General features: G+C 38.0%; 3 protein-coding genes across 3 annotated transcripts; all 3 read right to left on the bottom strand.

The window, feature by feature from the left end:
• Positions 1–40: 40 nt before the first annotated feature.
• On the bottom strand, positions 41–12342 carry LOC145455655 (mediator of RNA polymerase II transcription subunit 15-like). Its single transcript, XM_080333641.1, has 12 exons — positions 12202–12342; positions 10595–10685; positions 8974–9013; positions 7592–7759; positions 6712–6911; positions 4624–4685; positions 3843–3934; positions 3333–3463; positions 2535–2672; positions 1611–1756; positions 1107–1294; positions 41–374 (listed from the first exon to the last, which is right to left on the bottom strand). The coding sequence occupies exons 1-12, from the start codon at positions 12264–12266 to the stop codon at positions 109–111; spliced, it is 1587 nt and encodes a 528-aa protein (XP_080189767.1). The 5' UTR covers positions 12267–12342; the 3' UTR covers positions 41–108.
• Positions 12335–15352, bottom strand: LOC145455656 (uncharacterized). Its single transcript, XM_080333642.1, has one exon. It carries the CDS (start codon positions 15350–15352, stop codon positions 13898–13900), a length of 1455 nt encoding a protein of 484 aa, XP_080189768.1. The 3' UTR covers positions 12335–13897.
• On the bottom strand, positions 15331–18807 carry LOC145455660 (protein O-glucosyltransferase 1-like). The gene has a single exon (XM_080333645.1). The coding sequence runs from the start codon at positions 18794–18796 to the stop codon at positions 17597–17599; it is 1200 nt and encodes a 399-aa protein (XP_080189771.1). The 5' UTR covers positions 18797–18807; the 3' UTR covers positions 15331–17596.
• Positions 18808–20727: the final 1920 nt, after the last annotated feature.

Raw genomic sequence — 20727 nt, 5'->3', positions numbered from 1 at the left:
TTTATTTTTGCTTTAATTGTTAACAGCATATATTACATTTCAAGGTTCTTTATTATTAAAAGAAAAAAAAAGATTTGAAAATTGCAAAAAAGAGGTTCATTTGCGATATCAAGGGGCAACTTGTGACGAAATGGTAGCCCTGACGCTTCTCTCCCAAGAGGTCAGGATCGAGGATATTGTTTCGTTGTGGTCCATTCCGTTGTTGATGTGCGCTTCCATGTTGCGAGTCAAACCATCGAGAAACGTCGGTGTCGCCATTTCTGGCCGGCTGTCGTCGGGGTCAAGATTCCACGATTTCCATTCTGGCCCCTCTTGCGGGTACATGTCCGGAACTAGTATTCTTATAGGTGGGACGGCTGGTAACAATGAGTCGTCTGTGGAAATGTGAGATGTTGGGAAGGAATAATTTCGAAGAGTAGTCAAGTATAACCAGTAACCACCCTATTGGAACTGGTACTTGAAAATGCGACCAGAAACTATTAAAAGTGAGGAAAATTAGTATATTATTAACGCGAACCATTCGATATCACCACACAGAGTTATAACAGTGGATTTAACAAGACTTTATCTGGAAACTGAGCAGTGAACACAATGACTCGGACTCGAGTCATAATACCATGACTCGGATTCGAACCTCTACTCGATGACTTGGACTCGGTGGCGAATTGATAATGACTCGAGCCAAAACTAAAAAAGTGAGATTGACTTGTGACTCGGTTACAACCCTGGCACAAAGCTATGCAAGTTACCGAAATTCACAAATCTGTGAAATCATGATCAGCACACAGCATTGTTACAAAGTCAATGAAATAGGTATGGTCGAAAAAACATCAAACCATCTTTAACGTGGTGTAGGGCGTTACATTCCTTATGGTCGCCTAAAAGGTACATGTAGAACTGGCTAGTTCATTTCATGCTCAAAGCATAGAAATATCTGCAACACTTCGAATAAACACTGAAGTTTTGGAAATCTCACTTAAACTAGATGCCATATCCTTTGACTACCGGCTGAAGATATCAGAGTTATCAGTATATGCTTGAAAATTCGCTATCCGTCAGGCATAATCGAGAGTACAAGATATCTATCATCTTATACACAATCTTACCTAATCTGCAAATGAGATGCAACGCCCCCAAATTACTGCTGCGCGACACGTCGACCGTTACTTTGAACTTTGACCCGAGCCTGGCAATTTCACCCTGGATCAGATCAGGTACGTGTAAACCCGGCTCCAACGCTTTGGTGTCATTTTTCTTTTGAACTTTCGAACGATTAGCGCAGACACTCTGTGGGCTGCAAATCACAAAATGAATCTAGTCAGAGGCTGTCAGCATTGAAGTACTACTTTTTCTAAATAATCAAGAAGGTATTAGCTACTTGCAGTAATTAGTCAGTACTGCTGTTGTAAGAAATATTCATATTGAAATAAACCAAAGTATTTTTGGATGACAATCGTCAGCAACTAGTGAAGAATTGGAAAGAACTTTGTATATCAACAATCGTATCATTAAATACGACGTCAACGGCATGAAATTTCGAATAATCGAGGCATTCAATATGAATATATTATCCAATTGTATATTGATGTCTGCATCTGTTTTTGACTTACACTGAATAGTCTCCATTCACGGTCTTCAACGCTTGGCTGAATGTTCTTTTCAAAGTATGATTCATCATGGAAGAGTTGATGTTTGCGGCCACCGCGTCCAGTATAGGCTGGCACATATGCTGGTCGGACCTCGTAGTGGGCGGAGTCTGGATGGAAACCAATGTTTGGAAATTTGTGATCACCAAATTTTGGTCATTTTCGGTTTCCACATAAGCGAATCCAATCCATTGCATAGATGAAAACTTTGATGTTTAAACCAGTGCTGTAATGACTCGACTTTAGTCAAGATCTTTTGGTGACTCGACTCGAGACAACTTGTGTCGTGACTCGACTTGTACTCGAGTCATTGTGCATGACGTTACCAAGACATATGACTTGAGAATCAGACGGCCAAGACTGACATTTCATTGTAATTTCGAAGAATAATAAAGTACCACACTATTAGGATTTCGTCTATTGGTACTGGTACTTTAAAATGTCACCAGAAACTGCTAATAGTGAGGAAAATTAGTATATTATAAATGCGAACCATTCGATATCACCAAGTAGAGTTATAAAAAGTGGATTTAACAAGACTTTAACTGGAAACTGAGCAGTCAACACAATGACTCGGACTCGAGTCATAATACCATGACTCGGTACTCTGCTCGCTGACTTGGACTTGGACTCGACTCGGTGGCGAATTGAAAATTACTCGACTTGACTCGAGTCAAAACTATAAAATTCAAATTAACTGGTGACTCAGAATTCTACTTGATAGCTACACTCAGTACGTTGACCACCTCTGACGACAATCATTTACTGTGCAATGCAATGCAATGGACTGCCCATCTTCAAGATTTTAAATGCAGGGGAAACTACCGCAACATGTTCTAATTGTGTGTTTCATTCTTGTGTAAAGTGAACAAAAACAAAAAGCCGTACCTGCGGTGGCTTGTCGAGCCAGCTTTGTAAAACCTTCTCACATTTCTCCAATGTCTTTATGGGCAGTCTCCGCGTGGAGTCCATCAGAACGTCCCGCAGACTCTTCATTTTACGGAGATCTTGACTGTTGTTCTCTTGCTGTCATGGGATGGACATGCTACAGTTAGTATGACAAATTCTTGCGGGAATGTAACACGATATAATCCATCCATAAAAATAAGTAGCATTTGAAGAGGCATTGATATTGGGCAGGTTGGACAACTAGACGATTTTAACTTGGCTAATTACACTAATTAGACTGAAATGCCGATAATCTAATTTGTGAAATGTTTCCATGCGCTTATTTAGATTCTTTTCAAATTTGTGGTTTTCCTGAAAATACTGCAGGAGAACTGTATTGTGCGTAATGAGTCGAGCTTGCTGTACATATATTTGCCATTCTCCTGTGAATGAGAAGGAATTCTGCATTGATATGAGCTGAACTTGATTTACGTTTTATTTCTTAGAAATTATGAATCGGAATCAATTTCCAAGATGTTGCAAATTCAGTAATTATAATTATAATCTCATTCGGAACAAACTGTGTATAGCTATCATTCCTATTCTGATCTAATTTGAAAAATAAGAAAATTTCTTAGTTCTGGTTCAAATTCTCAAACTCTGGTTCAGAGATCAACATATTCGTGATCACAAAAGCAAGATTTTTCAACAAGACGTTATTCATACAAAAAAAAATTGCAGAGCACTTATAGGAGAACTCCATGTCGAGCAAATTTATCACCAGATTTCTGTCGTTACCTTATTAATCATCCTTGAAAGTGGCTCGATGTACTTTTGGAGCTGCTTTAATTTCTCCACATAACCTTGCTCTTCCGTTTGAGGAGATGACGTCGATGTCTGATTTGTTGACGGGCTGGGAGCTACGCCGGCTTTTCATCATAAAAAATGAAAAGTTTAGAGCAAAGTTACGACTCGAGTCACAATTTTTCGTTGACTCGACTTGACTCGAGTCATCTTTTCAAAAATTAAAAATGACTCGACCCAATTTGTGTTTTGACTCGGCTTGTACTAGAGTCATTGCAGACTTGACGAAGTCACATGACTCGACACATTCAAATCCCAGTTTTTCTCGAGTTCAGTAATTCTAACTCTAATAGAATTTTAAAACCTGTGTAGTTACAATTCTAGTTCTAATTGCAGTCTAATTTGAAAAGAAAAACTGTATAGCGGTACTTCCAATTTTAATCTAATTTAGGAAATTCTCTAGTTTTGAAAGTCTGTCTGTGATCTCCAAGCTTAGTAACTTACCGGGTGAGTTGGCAACTGTTACACTTCCTGGAGTTCGTAGAGCTTGCGGAGAATTACTCGGATGGCCGGGAGACAGGCTGGGAATGTATGTGCTGGAAATACAAGAAAATCTTAATACGTATATATATGTTATGTGTTATATGTTCTTATGTGTTACATATGCAGGGTGTAATGACTCGAGTCGCAATTTTTCGTTGACTAACTTGACTCGAGTCATTTGCAGAAAAATGGGAAATGACTCTCGTGACTTATTCAGGACCGATAATTGAAAAACAGTCCCAGAAACCGACTTTTTTGTGTTTGAATCATCATGTTTAGGCTGAGAAAAATGAGATCGACTCTTAACACTGTAAGACTCAGACTGGATCCGTTGCTCCTAGACTTGAACTTGACTCGTGGTCGTGGGGGAGTGAAAATGACTCGCGTCAAAACTATAAAAGTCAAATTGACATGTGACTTGGTTACAACCCTGTACATATGTTACATATATATAAGAATCTGGATAACTATGATATCATGTATATCGTTCTGTAGGGTTTTACTCATTGGAACTTAGGAAGGAACTTCAATATTCAATTGAATCGATTATTATTTAAAATTTCATTGCAGTGATACGATTGTTTATATACAATGTTCTTTCCAATTCTCTAGTAGTTGCTGAAGGTTACCCCTGACGAGTATCAGCCCAACTGGTACATTTCAACATCAATATATTATTCCATTGTATATTACAAAATATGACTTGAACAATCCCATTGAAATATACATCAGTGAAGATTACCTTCCAACACTTCCTTGCGGCGTCATCTGATATGTATTTTCCGGCATTTTCAGAGGAGGTTGCTGTAGAAATACATACTCGTTATTTGGGCTAATGTAGCAAGAGATGATTTTTCGAGTACTGAAATCATGCACCGCTGTCCACTAAGAGTTGATTTATCAACGAGACTTATAGATTCGATACTATTTTCCACAGCGGGCGGCTCCAAACCTGAATTTGTAGTATCGCACCATCTTAAACCAGTGGTTCCCAACCTTTTTGGATGTCGGAGCCACATCTCAAACTATCTAGCTCAAAAATTTAAAGGGTAGCTAGCCTATAACCATTCAGCTAATTGAAAGGCATGTACATACACTTCTATAGATTCTATATCGGTTATTTTAGCATTCATAGACGCAGAAAACGCATATCATTACATACTATTATGTCGTCATGTGATAGCTCTTCATACATTCCAGCACTTACTTCACAAGTGTGCGGGGGATTACACGCTGAGTATTATTGGACTTATTGCAAATATACTCGACTATGAGCTGTTGTTTTGGTGTTAGTAAAATTGTTTCAAAATTTCCTCTGCACAGAGACGATATATAAATGTCTCCGACCAGCAGAACTCAAGATATATCCTTATCTGACGCGTATTCATTCATGTGTTTGACGCTAGTCTGCAAGAATGCTCTTTCCAAATTTTCAGAAGCGGCCTTGGACGGCTTTAGACATAACTAATATCCCTTATCAAAAATTGACTATAACTATTAATAAAAACAAACAACAACTGTCGTCCATCATATTTTTGTGGCATATTTAGATAGAGGTCAATCAGAGCCACAAGGAGGCTACCTTGTAGCCGCGGTTGGGAATCACTGATTCAAAACATGTAGTACAAAGCTACACGCATTACTGGAAATGACATATCTGTGAAATCATGATCAACATACCGGATTGTCACAAAGCAGTGTTGGGATGACTCGAGTCACCTCTTTCCTATGACTTGACTTGACACTAGTCACTTTGATAAAATGACTTGACTTGGGGTATCAGAAAAGCGGATTGACTCGTGACTCGAAGCAAAATTCACTAGTCAATTTCAAGTCATCAAGCAATCGATGTCGATAAAATCACTCTATCTTGCATATAGTCGGACTGTTCGCGAAACGTTGGTGTAACCCGTCAAGGCGACCAATCATTCAATGATCGTGCGTTTTACTGAAACTCCATTGTTCTCTCACAAATAAATTGACCACAAATGAAGTGATCAAAGCTTACGCTGTCGTAAACTAGTATAGTAGAGTAATTTAATAGCAAAATGTATAATTCTGTTCTCTGTTCTTATACCTTAGGTAAACCTCTTGTTTCGTTGAAATTGAATTCGAATATAGTTAAAATAGTCATCAACCATTGGCGCAGACTTGAATAGTATCATATCAATTTGTAAATTGGTAATGCATTGCATCTTATTAATTCGTTTCTACAGTCTCTATTTCGGCTGGTAACTAAATTGAGGCTATGTAATTACTTCCGTGGTTTAGCATTTCTACGTATATGTGAGCGATAAAGCGCCTTCTTGCTTGTATATTAAACTCTATATTCGTTCAACGGTTCAGACTCAATGACCACGCAATCTGTATTTCAGACAGCTAGCAAAATGCAATGACGTAATCATGCCTCATACTTCGAAAAGGCAACCTGACTTGAATTGTGACTTGACTCGTGACTAGACTTGACTTGACTCGAGTCACCTCCAAAAATCGATTGACTAGACTTGACTCGAGTCACCTTCGAAAATCGATTGACTTGACTTGACTCGAGTCAAAATCTGCGATGACTCGAAATGACCCGTGACTCGAAGGTAGTGACTTGATCCCAACACTGTCACAAAGTGCAATGAAATAGGTATGGTCGAAAAAAATCCAAATAATCTTTAATGTGATGTGGAAATGGCATTGTATTGTGTGGCCGCATAAAACTACATATATGTTGTACAGTTGTACTGTTTTGACGTCATAATTAGTGATACCCGAATACTCGATCCATGCTCAACTGTGCCCAGCCCTGCTTGCTCTCAATCAATTACTCGTGGCTACTTGCCTGAATAGTGGACTGCGGTGTCCTGGAAATCAAAGGCCTCGGATGGTAATACTGTTGACTCGGTGAAGGGTGAGGCATGCGGTTCTCAGGGCTGTAGCCCGTAGCCATGCCCATAGAGGAGGGACTCGGCATGCTTAGGGGCGAGTCTGACGGCGGGCCAACACCCCGGGGGGCTTGGCTGATGTACTGGCGATTTTGCCCTGTGGAAATACAATTGAATATTAGGGGTATTCAAAATTGACTTTTTTTCTCAAATCGTACTGGCTACTTGATAAAATTGTTAGGTTGCCTAATTTAAGCCTACACACCAAATTTGGTTCAATTCCAACCAGTAGCCGCATTGCTACAGGAGACGAAAGTTTCTATGTATTATTTAAAAATATGTAACAAAAAATTGGAGCGAAGTTATTGCCGTCGACAAGTTTGGATTTGAATAAAATAGTATTTACGGTGGGCAAAACTTTAAAAAACATTTAAAGAATTGGTCACCGTAAATACTATTTTATTCAAATCCAAACTTTTCGACGGCAATAACTTCGCTTCCAGCGGTTGGAATTGAACCAAATTTGGTGAACATCGTATCTATAGACAACCTCACACTTAAATGGGGTGAACAGAAAATTGTAAAATTTTTTGTTATTTATTTTTACATAATAAATAGTAACTTTCTTCTCCTGTAGCAATGCGGCTTCTGGTTGGAATTGAACCAAATTTGGTGTGTAGGCTTAAATTAGGTAACCTAACAATTTTATCAAGTAGCCAGTACGATTCGAGAAAAAAGTCATTTTTGAAGACCGCTATTGAATATGGATGATGTGCAAAGTTCAGATAGGTAAGCCAATTTTTAACTTTTGGAACTGGACCAGGTCTGTGTGCTCACCTGGGACAGATGGAGCCGGCATGTGTTGCGGCATATGCTGTTGTTGCTGCGGCTGCGACTGCTGTTGTTGTTGTTGTTGTTGTTGTTGTTGTTGTTGTTGTTGTTGTTGTTGTTGTTGTTGCTGCTGCTGCTGCATCTGCATTCGCAACTGTTGCACTTTGGCATTGGCTGAATGGAAATCGGATGGTTAAGGACTGTAAGAATATTGCTGGAATTCAAGAAAACTGATTACAATAAGTAATGTTGACAATATAAGTCCGTGTTTCCCAACCTGAGGGGCCATCGTCAACTTGGGGGCCGTGAGCCCTTCTCGCAAAAAAAATTGAAAGTATGTAAAGAATGTAACATGCTTTACCAGAACAAAAGAAATACAACTAAATTTAACAAAAATACTAGCACAGCAATAAGCTTGTTGAATGTTAGTTTACATTCTTTTTGCACCGGAGCCTCAGAGCAAAAACAAGTTTCAACACCATATTAACTGAACATGTAATAACTAATTATTGAGTTATCATGTTTATTGTGGGTTGAATTACATCATTTCATCATTCTAACCACCATTTAATGTCTAATTTAGTTTTTTTAATTAAAATCACATTTCATTCTTTCTGACGATCGAAAAAATATGGGATGATACAGATATATAAGGGCAGGCGAGAAAAAGATGAGAAATTTTTTGATATTTCAACGCCACATAAAGAGTATGCCTGCTGAGGATTAATTTTAGTACCTATGGAAAGCCTGTGATCTGTACTATTTATGAATATGTTTTGAGTTCTATTGAACAACATACTCCTGGATTTCTCGGTTCTTGAAAATCCTTGCTCAAATGCCTCAACTACCCCCATTAAGTATATTGCGAGGCTTCCGATACCCATGTCTCAACTCACCTCCGTGGATTTGTCTCATCTTACCCCTCAATTATTGTATAAACTGCAATAAAAAAACTTCTGTCTATTACTTTATAGAGGTAAGTGCATGATTACACTGCTAATATTGCACTCTACCAGCTCCAGTAGATTGTTTTATAATATGAAATATTATGATCGTATGCCCTTACAAACATGGATTCACATAACTTACACAGACTGTAAAAATATAATTTTGGCATTTTTCTACCCAACCTCAAATCTGTTTGCCTTGTTAATATGGTAGGATTATAGGATGAGATTATGGGAAAAACATTATTGACGGAGTCTGTCCATTAGAAAATTGTTCTATGAAAAAAATTGCATGTCTCATCTTGCCCCATATCTCATCCTTGCCTCCTCTCCCCTATAAATGCAGACTAGAGAACAAGCTGTCTATTTCTTGGCGCATTGATTGAGACTTTGAGAGCATATTGTTTGCCAGGAAAAATACGATAACATCAATTCACTCACTTCTCTGTATCAAATTCTTCACCGTATGAAAATATCGCTCCTGAAAAACAATGAGCGCCATGACTAGACATGCCTTCATTTGCATTGAATATGCTATGCAGGGTAAAACTGGACAACACAAAAATTGTCCAAATCAGATTAGTATTAGAATTGCTGAATACGCAAAAATTTGGAAATCGAATTGAACTCTGAGTTGGAAAAAATGGAGCAAAAATCAAGTTCAGTGCATGTCAACTCAGAGTAGATTCTTGTAAGTTTTAGAAAGGCAAATGTCTGAACACCAAACTTGGTTCGTTTCGCACTGTAGAGTTATCCTGTAGCATTTCCAGGAAACTCAGAAATAAGATTAGAACAAAAATTACAAGATAGAAACATTTCACAAATTAGATGAGTATTAGATTAGATTGTTTTCAGATTAGTATCACTATGAATACAGTTGTTGTACCAAGGTACAAATAACGTCAAGCGCCAATACAATTGCATCATCTCCCAGGTGATGCAATGACTACATTTCTCCTCGAGTAGGCCTGATTGAATTTATTAGGTGATCTTTGAACTCAAGCCTTCCAGGAAAGCATGTCAGGTGTCTTTAAAGCTTACTGTGCCGCTTGCTGGGACAGCAATTATTTAAGGAGCAAATTAAACATTGGATATTTACGACTTGATTTATTCATGACATTTTCGTGAAGGCATTGAGAAGTGATTTAACAAACCTCTGTGACCGATGGTATGTAAAATAAAGCTTTAGTTCATCACCTAACATCATTTTAACATTACATAGGCCTTTAGAAGTACAGCAATTCAAAATTGCATCAAACAATATCTTCATATTGCCAAAGTTATTCAACTCGAAGCTTTTCAGCTGACTGTCACCATCACGATGAGCTCTTGAACATATTTTGTTGAAATTTTATCATTGCAAAAAAGGGCTTCCCACATCCCAAATGTCAGCAGAGGTATGAAATCGGCTATTTTCATGAATGAAATTGTCACGTTGAGTGCAAAATGCAGGTGCTATACTACGATGATGGCGAATAAGCTTGTCATTTTAACACAACTAACTATTGGTTTTTTGAGTGCTGTAGTTCTAGTTCCGGATTTTGAAAAGTGAGTAGTTTTAGTTTCAGTTGCGCATTAACAAAATTAGTTGTCAAACAGCTAGAAAATTCATTGGGCATCGTTTGTCGTGAATCGCAATACCTGCGGTCTGTTGTGCGATGTTCTTGCAGCCATTTCTAGCTCAGAGTCATCACTACTTCAGTGGCGTAACCAGGGAGTGAGTTTTTGGGGTTGGAACCTCTCCTTTCAACTCGAAACCCCGTTCTTTTAAAACGCCATTTGTATAGGCCTATTCAATATTTCTTAGCTAATTTGCAATTCACTAATACCTATTAGTTGATTTGGAATGGAATTTAGTTAGAAGTGTTATTGTTGAGATTGAGGTTGCAGATTTAAAAAATCCAGTATTGCATAAGTCTCCTACCGGTACTGCAACTAAAACTTGAGCATGCCAAATCTACAACATTGCTTTAGGCTATATTTACATGAAAAGGGCACAGAATCTCCGGACTTGAGACCAATAAGTATAACCGTTGAAAGGTTAATTTAAGTCTCAACTCACGCGAGTGTTCATTGGTTGATTGTAAATCTTCGTTTCGATCTGTTCGGCAGAGCTTGTGAGCTGTGTTGGCAATCGGCGAAGTGATTCTTCTCTAAAACCAAAGACTGGTATTACCAGATATTATCACAGCAAACTTACTGGTCATTAAAAAAATTGCAGTTGTTCTGAATGAGTAAATCTCAGAAGTGGAATAGATATCTATATAGACCTACGTATCGCAGGGTTGTTCAAAAATAACCTTTTTCTTCAATTCTGACTATTCTACAGAATTGTCAAGTTTGTTAAAAAAAACGCTACACAACAGATTTGGCTCAATTCCAATGGGTAGAAGCGAAGCAATTACAGTTACAGTTTTTTTTTTCAATTCAAATTTTACTAGAAACGCCATGGAATTATTAAGTTGTCTAAAAAACCATGCATATCAAATTTGGGTCAGTTCCAATCAGTAAAAGCGAAGTTATTGTGGAGTACAAAATTTTTGATTTGAAAAAAATAGTATTTATGGTGAGAAATGCTTTGATAATAATTATTTACACAACTAGGCCTACCCACCGCAAATACTATTATTTCAAATCCAAAATTTTGATCAGGAATAACTTCGCTTCTACTAGTTGGAACTGAGCCAAATTTACGATGCTTCGTGTTTGTAGACAACTCAACAATTTCATGGGGTTGACAGCAGAATTTGAAAAAAATTATTAATAATTTTTCAACTCCAATAACTTCACTTGTAGACGTTTGAATTGAGCCAAATTTGCTGTGCAGCGATTTTTTTATGCCAACCTAACAACCGTGTCGAATAGCCTGTAAAATTTGAACAAAAGGGTTATTTTTTAACAACCCTAAGATAAAGATGTCTATATCTATATATTCTGTGTCAGTAAGAGTCAATTCAACAGCAATTCTACACAAATGAAATCAGACACGATAAAATATCCCAGACATCGCTAATGATACCAATACAATTCATGTTAAAGGCTTATAAAGTAACATAAAAGACGCTGATCTTTTGACCCTGCTTATACCAGGGTTGTAACAAAGTCACAAAGCTCCGAGTCACAAGTCATTCTTACTTTTACAGTTTTGACTCGAGTCAAGTCGAGTCATTTTCAATTCACCACCGAGTCAAGTCCGAGTCCAAGTCATTGAGCAGAGGTTCGAGTCCGAGTCATGGTATTATGACTCAAGTCCAAGTCATTGTGTTGACCGCTCAGGTTCCGGTTGAAGTCTTGTTAAACCCACTCTTATAACTATGGTGATATCGAATGGTTCGCATTTATAATATACTAATTTTCCTCACTTTTAACAGTTTCTGGTCGCATTTTCAAGTACCAGTACCAATAGACGTAATCCCAATAGAGTGGTTACTTTATTGTTCTTCGACATTACAATGAAATGACGGTCTCCGCCGGCTGAATGTCGAGTCATATGACTTGGTTCGAGTCATGCGCAATGACTAGTCCAAGTCGAGTCAATACACAAATTGACTCGAGTCGACTCATTTACGTATTTTGAGAAAATGACTCGAGTCAAGTCAAGTCATCAAAAAATCGTGACCCAAGTCGAGTCATGACTCGAGTCATTACAAGCCTGGCTAATACACTTACATTTGCTGCCGGACTTTCTGACGAGTCACATCGTCCAAAGAGAATATCTCCTGCGGAGCAGCCATTTCAATTTAAAATCAAGTCAAGACGGTTTCGTCGAACAAAGCCTACCACTATAATTATCTAATCGCAATCTGAATAAAACAAGACACTTTTTCATATAATGCACCAGAAACAGACGGATAAAAAAGGGTACGGCGATACTCAAATGGAAAATTGCTTCAATCAAACCAATATAATATAAAGAAAGGTATACCCTACGTGGATTGAGCAAGTACTTTGCGGTGTATAGTGCAGTCTAGAAGCTAGATCTTGCACCCATAATTAGGGTTGGGCACATTGATTGGAGTACTCGAATTTGAATGGAGTATAAATTCTATGAGTCGAGTAGCGAGGGATGATTTTTTCGAGTACTGAAATATATACGTTCCTTGCCACCAAGAACAAATTTACCAACTCGAATATACGACTCAAAGCTTAAAACTCAATTCAGAATCAAATCACTCAGCCCTACCCACAATCACATCAAATAGACTATTTTGGAGTGCAGAATCCAGAAACAAGTTGCGGTTACAGAATTCCGTAGCAAGCGATGATAGTATGCTGGAAATGCTATCTGGATAATTACATTGATATGTCAACTTTAACAAGAGACATAAGCATAAGAAGTATAACCAAGTTCAGCAAATTGATAAAGAGGTTATCGGTCAAAACTGAGTTGATATAAAAATACCTCAAGGACATAAAAAATAATGGTATGTCCTTTAACTATTCATAACCTCCTAAAACTAAGATAACAGAAATTCTAGCCACATGAAAGTTAGCATGGTGTTCGAATATTATGAGGCAATGTAATTATCACATTCATGGTGAACATAACAAATATTCCATAACGGTATACTTGAATAATAATTTAGTCATACAAATACAAAAATTCTATCAAAACTATGCAAGACCAGCATTGCAATCAATATTGACTGTAATACTAACACCTTAGATATGTTACCTCGAATTTAGAGGACAAATTTTGGGTCATCCCAACTATGCGTGCGTCCAAAATACTAATGTTAATGGTTGAAAGATCATTTGGCATACTTGATTGCTTGAAATACATGTAGGGGGAACTTATGTCAATTGCATTGTTAATAAGGGAGGACTGACCAACAAGATACAGCCAAAAACAATTGAATATTGTGTTCATATTGAAATAAATCCAAATATTTTCGGATAACACTCGTCAGGGATCACCGTCAGTAACTAGTAGAGAATTGGAAAGAACATTGTATATTACCAATGGTATCGCCAAACATGACGTTATCGTCATGAAATGTTGAATCATTGAGGCAAAGATATCGCCTAATATCAATGTACCTGTTTAGATGATACAAAATCTCAAAACCGATTACTAGTGTTAATCATGTAGGAAATTGTTTGAGAAATAGGATCCTACTCCGTTTCAATAGGTTAACATCCAGCCATATTTGTAGTACAAGATATATTAAAGAACACCTAGCAGTGTCAAAAAATATAGAACAGGAATGCCGCATTTCGATGAGCAGCTTCATATTCTTCTGATATCTATTTAATGTAACATTTCATTTGTAAGTTGCATTATTCTAGTACCCACGGATATGCAAATAAAACAGAAAAAGCAATTTGTGATAAAAGAGTATGAATAAAATAAATGCAATGGTCTTTATGTTGTCATATTGGGAGATACAGAAGACGTATCATATTCGTTTTCTATGACACCAACTGACGGTATCACCCCCAAACGTCTAAACGAATCCAAAGTACCAATGACAGTCCCGGTAACCCCCACAACAACGAGAAAATAATCAAATGCAATCTGCGATCGCGTAAGAGACCCTTTAAATATTTTTAAATGAAAAAACGCTGGTAAAATGAATGCGATAAGGCTGCAGCAAGTAGCCCCGACTAAGGACATTAAATCAGCGAATGACGGTATGATCAACACAATGACTGTTGTCAAGCACACCATCGCAACACGCAAAATTCTTCCTTTTTTAACAGAGTTCTCGATACCGAGACGTTTGTCTAAGATTTTAATCACAGGAAACATCATCACCGGAAATGTGAAAAATAACGAAAAACAGAGACACCCTTTCACCAAAAAAGGAAAAACACCAGTCGGTAAATTCAGCGTTATAATCGGGTTCGTTTCGGGGCCGAACGACATATATCCGCACACTCCAAACATAATATACAGAGTCGTTATAAAAAACATAGTCCACCTGAATATGGTGCGGAATTGATGTCGAATTTCAGTCGACATTGAGCTTTCTAAAGACAAAACCATCCCTGCGCCTTCGTAACAGTAAATGGCGATCCCGATGAAAAAAGGCAGCCCCGACAGATCCATTTCTTTTGGATGAACACGCACTTTGCTGGCATGCTCAAAATCAAACCAGAACACGATAGTGTATGCGAACACATTCGCAAAGTCCGCAAACAAGCTGAAAACAGCCAACTTGTGAAGATGCTTGAGAAAGCATAGCAAACATAACGGGATCACAAGAATTAACAGAATGACTTTTTGTGTGAATGAGCCTGGTGTATGCTCACCATCATCCAGCGTGTCGTCATCAAAATATTGTGCTATATTCTCAGTGATGAAGATTAAATAAGCGCAACAAAACCCAGTTTGCGACACGACGATGCAAGCGTCAACAATATTAGCACCTATCTTCCCGTAAGCTTTATAACCAACATCTCCGTATCCAAGTTCTTTTCGTTGCTCAGACTGTTTGGCATTTTGCTTCGAACCATTCGGAATCAACGCCTGTTCACTTTCCATCGAAAACGCGTCATCGATCCCAGATTTGGACGACAATATTTCGTCTTTGGCATCGACGATTAAAAGCATAGCGCGAACGCTGAGAAATCCCACAAACGACATCACGATCACGCCTTCCAGTATTCCCGCTTCTTTAAAAGCAAACGGAAGGCCCAAAACTCCAGATCCGATGAACGAAATGAATATATTTCCGAACACTTTTAAATAACTATTAGTCCCTTGGCCGCCCGGTGATCCATGCATCTTGAGATTGTTGACTTGGTACACGTTAGATTTAGTAACTATTTGCAATAAATTCTGTAGATATGAACCTAAAAAAACATTGGTTCGCATCAAAATCGTGAGAAAGTGTTAGTTGGAAAAGTCGTAACGTTGGCAGTGGTCAAACAGTAGAAAAATACACCGTAATCACAGCAGTGGCTTGCAAAGGTAGCCTTAACGGTATTTGTGCATCGAATAGTGTAGAAAAATGGGGTGTAGTCCGTCAAACAAGCTTGGCGTCAAAACTGCACAACTATACAGTACAACAGTCACATCACATATAATGAATTTTTGTCCACACAAACGTAACAAGTTTCAAGGTCGCAATTCCAAGACATACACATTAGCCAACACTCTGACCATCTCCTAGACATACACATTAGCCGGCACTTTAACACTGGAATGATCAAACCATAGAAGATTGTGGTCTATTGTAATTGCAAAAAAAAAGTTGTAAGATAAAGCTAGGACTGGTTCTTTTACTGATTTCTTGAAAAAAATGTTTTTAATAATTAGCATGCAGAACAACGGTAGTAATGGGGATCAGGTCTAGAAGTAGCTTCATTGAAATACATTGACCAACATTGATATTCATTAAATTCATTCACCATAGTAATGAATACAACAAAAAGACTAGGCCTACGTCATGATTATTGATAACAATCATGAAACATATGACTTTGAACATTTAGTGCAAAATAATATGCTAAACCTGTTAAATGCTTAATATTATTGGACATTCTAAAACAGAAAAACTATCTATCCAAATAACGTATAGTTTACTAACGGCATTTTTTTTGGAACATCAGTTAAAGTCATTAAGCACCACACAATCTTGGAGGTATTCTTCATACCAGGAAATCGAAAGGAGATTCGGCGCTATTGCATTGTGAGTCTAGGTAAAACAACATAATATTAGGCTACTAATTGCACTAATTTAAGGATGCAATAAAAGGTCCATTTATCATATTGAAAAAGAACCAGTAGTCAACATAAGGCCTATTCAACATTTTGCTTTAAATAATTTGCTTCACACATAATGTTATTATAGAGCAGGGCTGGCCAACCTTTTTGGCCAAAGGGTCACATTAGATTGACGAACTATTACGCGGGCCACTAGCCGCGCGAAGCGCGAAAACTTTTCGAAGTTCATAGGTCAATAATATTGTCACATAACTATATTGCGGGCCTGCTGTATATCGCTGGGCGCAGTTTGCAAGGACCGGACTATTCATATCGATATCGAAAGCTCCGACCAACATGCATCAATCATTTTGTGCCTATATAGGTTTCATCGTCGACGGTCTTTCTGCTAGCGCAAACGCAAGGTCGTATATGTTGAACGACACTTTATCTCGAAATCGCGAATATAATTAGACTCAATCTGCTACATTAGGCGTTCTTTCATTTTTACAAAGGGGTAACAATATTTGAAGCAAGAAATCGAGTGACAACATGTTGCGCGAAACATGAAGAAAATCTTTACTTTTGATAAATCTATCTCAAATTATTCTGCTTTATTGTAGTGTACGATGATCTACCAAAATGTGACTGACTGGCTTATGGATATGCCAATGCGTCGGAACTGATATTTTGGTCATAACATCTCAATTGTTGCAGACTAATCAAATTTTTGATTGGCCTTGCAAGTTCACAATCTGTGCAATCCATTTTGTATTATATTACTAATTTTGGAAAGTACCTCGCGGGCCACTCAAAACCTTCTCGCGGGCCACATGTGGCCCTCGTGCCACGGGTTAGCCGGCCCTGTTATAGAGTGATGAATTGAAATCATTAAATATTGAATAAATCATCTTCAAACTATATAGAACAATAAGATCAGGATTCAAGTTTAGGGTTCAATCACAAAAAATGATAGAAGCAAACTTATTAGAGTATCAAATTTTGGATTTGAAAAAGCAGTATTTACTGTAGAAATTTTCGATTTGATAATTACAGAACTATCCTCCATAAATACTATAATTTCAAACCCGAAATTTTCAACACTAATAACTTTGCTTCTACCGGCTGGAATTGAGCCAAATTTTCTATAAATCCTTTTTTCAGGTGACTCAACGATTTCATGGGGTTGACAGTAAAATTTCAGTAATTTTTTCAAATTTTTTTTCAATAAATCAAATTTATTTTTAATCTAATTGTATCGCTTGTACACGTTAGACTTGAGAAAAATTTGGTGTACAGCGTTTTAGTCAACCTATTGAATAGCAAGTAAAATTTGAAGAAAAAAGTTATTTTGGACAACCCTAGTAAAAAAGGACAATATAGTCGATATTTGAAGCTTTATATCACAGTCCCTCACAACTCGTCCCGAATGGCAGGCGGGTGAATTTGTTTATAGGATTTGTTGCGTTTCACTTTGAACTTCATAAGCTTGCGGTAACTTTTAAGAAGCTTCCTCCAGTAGCAAAATATATCGGACATCGTCAAGTGTTCCTTTATAAATTTTCGACCGCGTTCCGCAATTTTCCTCACTACCGCATCGTTTTCTTTCGCAAATTTCAAGAGCTCTTCAACGTTACCCAAATCATCGTCTACCGGGATGTAATGAACCCAAGGCTTCAAAGCCGGATAAAAAAACTCCAACCAATCGTCTCCGACGTGGAATACCACAGAATCACACAGAAATAGATGTTTGAAACGAAAACTAGCTGCAACCCCACGAAAATTAAATAGGTATTTATGATCGCAATGGTCTAGTAAATGCACGACTTCTGCGGGTTCTTCGCCGAGGGTGTCTGCTTTCGACTTATAAGCTTGATTTTTAGTATACTTTGCATCAACAAGATCAGGTTTTGATCGTGACAAAAGAACTAACGGATCTCTCTGCGCCGATGTACGCGACCCGCGAAAAAAACCTTTGCTTTTCTTCGCCTCCCAAGGCCATTCGTTCACTTTTCGATCCAAATCTTTCATCATTTCACCCCATTGACCTAAACCGCGTGGATATATCGGCCATACTGCCGGACCACCTTCCCAAAAAGTCCACGCGGGGTACATGATATCTCGGTTTTCTTTGCGGACTTTACTGAAAGAGAATATCGGCAGAGGATCCCCGCCCCATTTCACGTCTTGAGGCCAGTCCCGTACATTAATTACCATTTCCATATCGGGAAGATCATCAAGAATTTGAGTAATAAAATGCTCGACTCCAGAACACCGCGCAGGAAACATGCACTTATCCTCACGATATAACTTATGCGATACGATCTGATAATGGGTTCCGCGCGGTTTCGACCTTTCAAAATCTTCGCGCTTTATACCGCCTCGTTCTCTCCATATTTTGAGGTCGTCATCGATGACTCTCGAGTGGCAACTGCAATTTCCTTGACACGGTATGTAGTTTGTAACGGATTCGTCGATCAGTTTCAAGTATTTTCCCCACTTTTCTTCATTTTCTGATGCTAACAGCAATGAAACGTGAGCTATAATAATCAATAACGTAAACTTTTTCCGGTTTAACCAGAAGAACATTTTTTCTTGCTGCAAAAATAGCATTTCAAAGTCGATTATTATCAAGTGTGTGACATCTTACTGAATCAAGATTATCAGTGAATAAGAAGCTTCCAACACTTGTAGATATAAAATCCTCTGCTAGTCAGTTTCTGACAATTATACCCTTGTCCGTCGAAAACATTTGGTTAATGTCAATATTAATATATTATTGACAAAATTGCAGTTAATAACTTATAACTGTCAAATGGGGCTGCAAAATTTTCATGTTAATGGGGTTCAGTGTACTTTCTTACCCCTGCCCCAAACAGAATCTCGGTAGGCCTACATAACACAACAGGTGAGCAGCGATGATTCTCCAAATTCAAGTAATTCAATTAAAAATGAAATAAAGAATTGTGTGAGCACAGGACACCGATTCCATACATTACGATACCCAAACCCTTGCCCGGGAAGGAGTAACCGCCAAACCAAACAAACCGAACTGGGCAACTACTAACAGATACGCAAAGGTTGTAACATCGTCCAACTAACGCCGTGTTCTCCAATACCGTTATTGAAATGGTACCACCCGCTTTAAAATGTTACGGTACGCCTTGAACAAACATCGTTGTAATGTTACTATTTCGCGGCCATCGTCAACAAGGAACCAAATCTGTACAGACGACAAATGCAGGACGAATGCAAAACCACGTACTATTCGTGACGTCACTTCTTTATCGATGCATGAAGTCACTATCACCACTGAGCTGAGTGCAAAATAACACCAGATTTGCAATACTAATGAACGATAGGAATAGTCAAAACGACTTGCGCATTGTACATTGTGTGCGTGTGTCTTATACAGATGGGAATATAATCTGACGGTAAATTAGTAAACTTGGTAAATTCAATCAATCAATCTTCCACATGATTTCATGGTTTATTTGACGTCCACTCCTGCGCCGCTGTACTTACGGCGTTTTTACATTAAAAAAAAACAGTGAAATACTCTGTGAAGGACGAATACAAGGAAGCGAATGAAAGGAGAAAGTAATGCCTAAAAAATAGAGACAGCCTAAACATTGAAATCAAACATAGGGAGCTAGACCGAGGTATATTTTCTAGATGATAACTAGATGATTAATAGGCGAACGAACGAACCTGGTCGTTTTGAAATCTCCTTATGCGTCTCTTACACTGCTTTATGCCTTGTGTATCGTCTTGTGCATTGTGTTTTTGAGCGGATGAAAATATGAGAAAGCGCAAACCGTCGCAGTTTCGATTTTGGGGTTGGGATTTTTTGGGATTGGTACAAGAATAAAATTTTTAAATGCTTTTGTGCGAAGTCGACTCACATATGGCTGCAGCGTATGGTCTCTTTCAGAAAATCAAAGAAACGTCCTGGATGTCTGCTACAGACAATTTTTGCGAAAAATGATACGAGGCTACACTCGAAAGGGAACCGACCACGCCTTCAAAATTAGTAATAAAAATCTTCATAAAATCTGTCGCACCGAAGATCTCTCATCATTTATTGATCACCAACAAGCTAAATTTCTTGCCCATATAATTCGAAAACCTAATGATGGTGTCGTGAAGTCAATAACCTTTGAAGATGAAAGGAGAACCAAAAAAGGAAGACCCTCTGCAACGCTGATGAACAATGTCCTTAATCGGAACGATACCGACATCAGGACATTTTCGAAAGCAGCATTTTCACGCGAAATTTAATTTATATTTGAAATCTTTAATGCTGTGTCTTTTTTCGATGGATTCTTCCATCACCTCGGTGATGGTGCTCTTAGTCTGAATGCAGACAGAGCTAGACCTATATAATTCCCCAAGAATTTCGCCAACTTCATTCGATTCTATAAGCCAGATTCCAATCATTAGGCATGTAAAATTATTCGAGTCCATTACGAGTCATTTGCTTCATTCATATTTAGTTGCGTTGCGTTCAAATCACAATATATTTATTTTACACATCAATGATC

The sequence above is a fragment of the Botryllus schlosseri genome, chromosome 14 (genome assembly GCF_051294905.1).
Source record: "Botryllus schlosseri isolate E-star chromosome 14, Bs_hap1, whole genome shotgun sequence".
Lineage (NCBI taxonomy): Eukaryota > Metazoa > Chordata > Ascidiacea > Stolidobranchia > Styelidae > Botryllus > Botryllus schlosseri.
This window is presented reverse-complemented; position numbering and strand designations above follow the sequence as displayed.